General features: G+C 35.0%; 1 protein-coding gene across 1 annotated transcript; it reads left to right on the top strand.

The window, feature by feature from the left end:
• Nucleotides 1-1,094: 1,094 nt before the first annotated feature.
• Nucleotides 1,095-2,596, top strand: LOC120262290 (jasmonate O-methyltransferase-like). Its single transcript, XM_039270383.1, has 4 exons — nt 1,095-1,159; nt 1,251-1,634; nt 1,818-2,090; nt 2,196-2,596. Exons 1-4 carry the CDS (start codon nt 1,109-1,111, stop codon nt 2,580-2,582), a joined length of 1,095 nt encoding a protein of 364 aa, XP_039126317.1. The 5' UTR covers nt 1,095-1,108; the 3' UTR covers nt 2,583-2,596.
• The last annotated feature ends 367 nt before the right edge of the window (nt 2,597-2,963 follow it).

Raw genomic sequence — 2,963 nt, 5'->3', positions numbered from 1 at the left:
TTATATTAGAGGGAGTGACTTATATTTAACAATATGTTAAAATGCAGGGACCTCGTAATGACAAATTATATTAAATGGATCAAAGGGCAAATTGACATTTAATGTTTTAAGTACCTATTTATTACATAATTAAGTGCATGTGTTTCATTCAAATTAATTAAAAAACTCATACTAAAATAACTCCCTTTCGGGCCTTTCCTATATAAAGAGCTCACTCCTCATCTAATAGACTCATACCATAGGTACCAAAAACAGTAGCTCCGTATTATACATGTCACATAAGTATATAACATCAAAGACCAATATTATGCAAGTTGAGCAATTTTTTTACATGAATGGTGGCAACGATGACATGAGCTACGTCAAGAACTCCACAATTCAAGTGATTTAAAATGGTTACTAATCATTAACATGTTTTCAAGATTAAAATTAATGGCTACTGTAATTTTTTTTTTTTTTAATTGAGCATAGGGGCAGGTAGATTTGTCTCCATTAACAGACCAATCTCTCATTAACAAGTTGAATATATAAACTCATTACATAAGTAATCATTAATTACTTGAAATTAATTAATTGAAACTAATTAATTGCAAATCACTTTTTATCCAATCCCCAAAGTATTATTTAATATCTGTTATTTAAATCAAATACTTACTTAAAATATTTTAAAAATAAATTTTTTTAATCATCCACTATAATTGAATTTAATTAAACAATTTTAAAAATTTTAAAAAATTATTAATTAAATAAAAGGGTAATTTCACCTCCTCATGGATAAGGTTATCATACCACTCCCATATCCACTCATCCAAACATTTAAAAATGGATATCCAAAACTTTACATATCCTTATCCCTCTAACCAAACACCAAACAATCTCTATCCTTATTATTAAATCCATCCAACCAAACACTTATCCATGGATATTCCCATCCATGGATATTTCATCCATGGATATCCCTCATCCATGGAATAAAATATCCCACTATCTAAACACACCCTAAGTCTATATCAACTCACTCAATGTCACACCGTATTTGTCAAAAGAATAACACTCATAATTAAACATAACATCAAAGACCAATATGCAAGTTGAGCAATATTTTCACATGAATGTTGGCAACGATGACATGAGCTACTCCAAGAACTCCACAATCCAAGTGATCATTTACTCTTTCCCTCTCTACATATAAATATTTGTGTGTGTGTGTGTGTGTGTGTGTGTGTGACAACTTCTAGTATATTTTGCAGAGTTTGATACAATCAGTGACCAAGTCAGAGAGGGAAAGAGCAGTGATAGAAGCGTTCAAGAACACATCCTGTCCTAAGAACATGAGCATTGCGGACTTAGGTTGTTCTTCAGGACCTAATGCCTTACTTGTGGTCTCTGATGCCATTGATGCAGTGGAGTTAGTGTGCAAGGAGCTCAACCAGAAGCCATTGCCAGAGATTCATGTAATGTTGAATGACCTACCAAGGAATGATTTCAATACACTAATTAGATCATTTGAAGACTTCAAAATGAATCACAGTTGTTTCATCTCAGTCGCTCCTGGTTCATTCTACGGCCGTTTGTTTCCCAGCCAGACATTGCATTTTGTTCACTCTTCCATGTGCCTCCACTGGCTTTCTCAGGTCAAATTAATTTTCTTTTTTAGATCAGGGACAAACTCATTTTTTATTTCGGTCACCCCATACCTACATGTGCTTGTCCATATATAGACTAGCTATATTATAGTTATTCTAAAAGTATTTCTAACCTTGAACTACTAGTCAGAATTAATACAAATTAAGCAGGTCTACTATTTGATTTTATAGGTTCCTGCTGAGCTTCAAAATGGAACCAAGTTGGGGCTAAACAAAGGAAATATATACATCTCTAAAACAAGTCCTCCTTTTGTATTAGAGGCATTCACCAAGCAGTTCGAGAGAGATTTCTCACAGTTTCTCAAGTGCCGAGCTGAAGAAGTCATTCACGGTGGTTGCATGGTGCTCACACTGGTTGCAAGGAAAGGTGAAGATCCATCTGTTGAAGGTATTTACCTCCAATGGGAACTCTTGGCACAGGCACTCATGGACATGGCCTCTCAGGTATATATATATATATATATATACACATCTTCATGGATGCATGAACGCATGATGCATGCATGCACTATCACATGAAAACGCTACCTATATTTTATGTGCATCCAGGGTATTGTGGAGATGGAGAAAATAGATTCCTTTAATCTGCCATTATACACACCTACTTTAGAGGAAGTGAAGAATGCTATCAGAAGAGAAGGATCGTTTGCCATCAAAAGCATTCAGATGTTTGATGTTGGGTGGTGTGAAGCAAGAGATCAAGCTTGTGAACATGATGATAAGGTTGAAGAGAATGCAACCACTGCTCAAAGAATGTCCCAGAGCATGAGGGCATGCTCCGAATCATTGTTTGTAAGCCACTTTGGAGCGGAACTGATGGATGAATTGTTTGAGAGATATAGTAACTTCATGGAAGGGTATTTCTCTAAGTACCCTGACGTTGCGCTTACCAACATTTGTGCATCTGTTCAGAGGATTGATGTACCGGAGATATGAGCCCAAGAAACTGTTAGAAGTTAAACTTAAACCTTTAATTATTAAAAATAATAATAATAATAATATAGAGAAATAAAATGTGGGGTTATCTTTTTTCACAACCCCCAAAAAATAAATCGTTCTTTTGGGCGGGAATTAATACCATACTTCATTCATTCCGTTCATGCCTAACTAAATCAATTGGCAATGGAGAAAAAACTTTATTCTGGTTTGATAGATGGCTAGAGGGTTGCAGGTCACCTAGAAACTGTTATGAATCTCTCTTTCTGGACTATCCTTACCCTTGGATTACCTTAAAACAATTTATTCATATTGTCAACTCCCAGGGTAATCTCTTTAGATCAGCCACTACAAATGACCATACCAGACTTCTAAATTCTT

Source organism: Dioscorea cayenensis, chromosome 5 (assembly GCF_009730915.1).
Source record: "Dioscorea cayenensis subsp. rotundata cultivar TDr96_F1 chromosome 5, TDr96_F1_v2_PseudoChromosome.rev07_lg8_w22 25.fasta, whole genome shotgun sequence".
NCBI lineage: Eukaryota > Viridiplantae > Streptophyta > Magnoliopsida > Dioscoreales > Dioscoreaceae > Dioscorea > Dioscorea cayenensis.
Note: the sequence above shows the minus strand (reverse complement) of the source record. Positions and strands in the feature narration are given on the sequence as shown.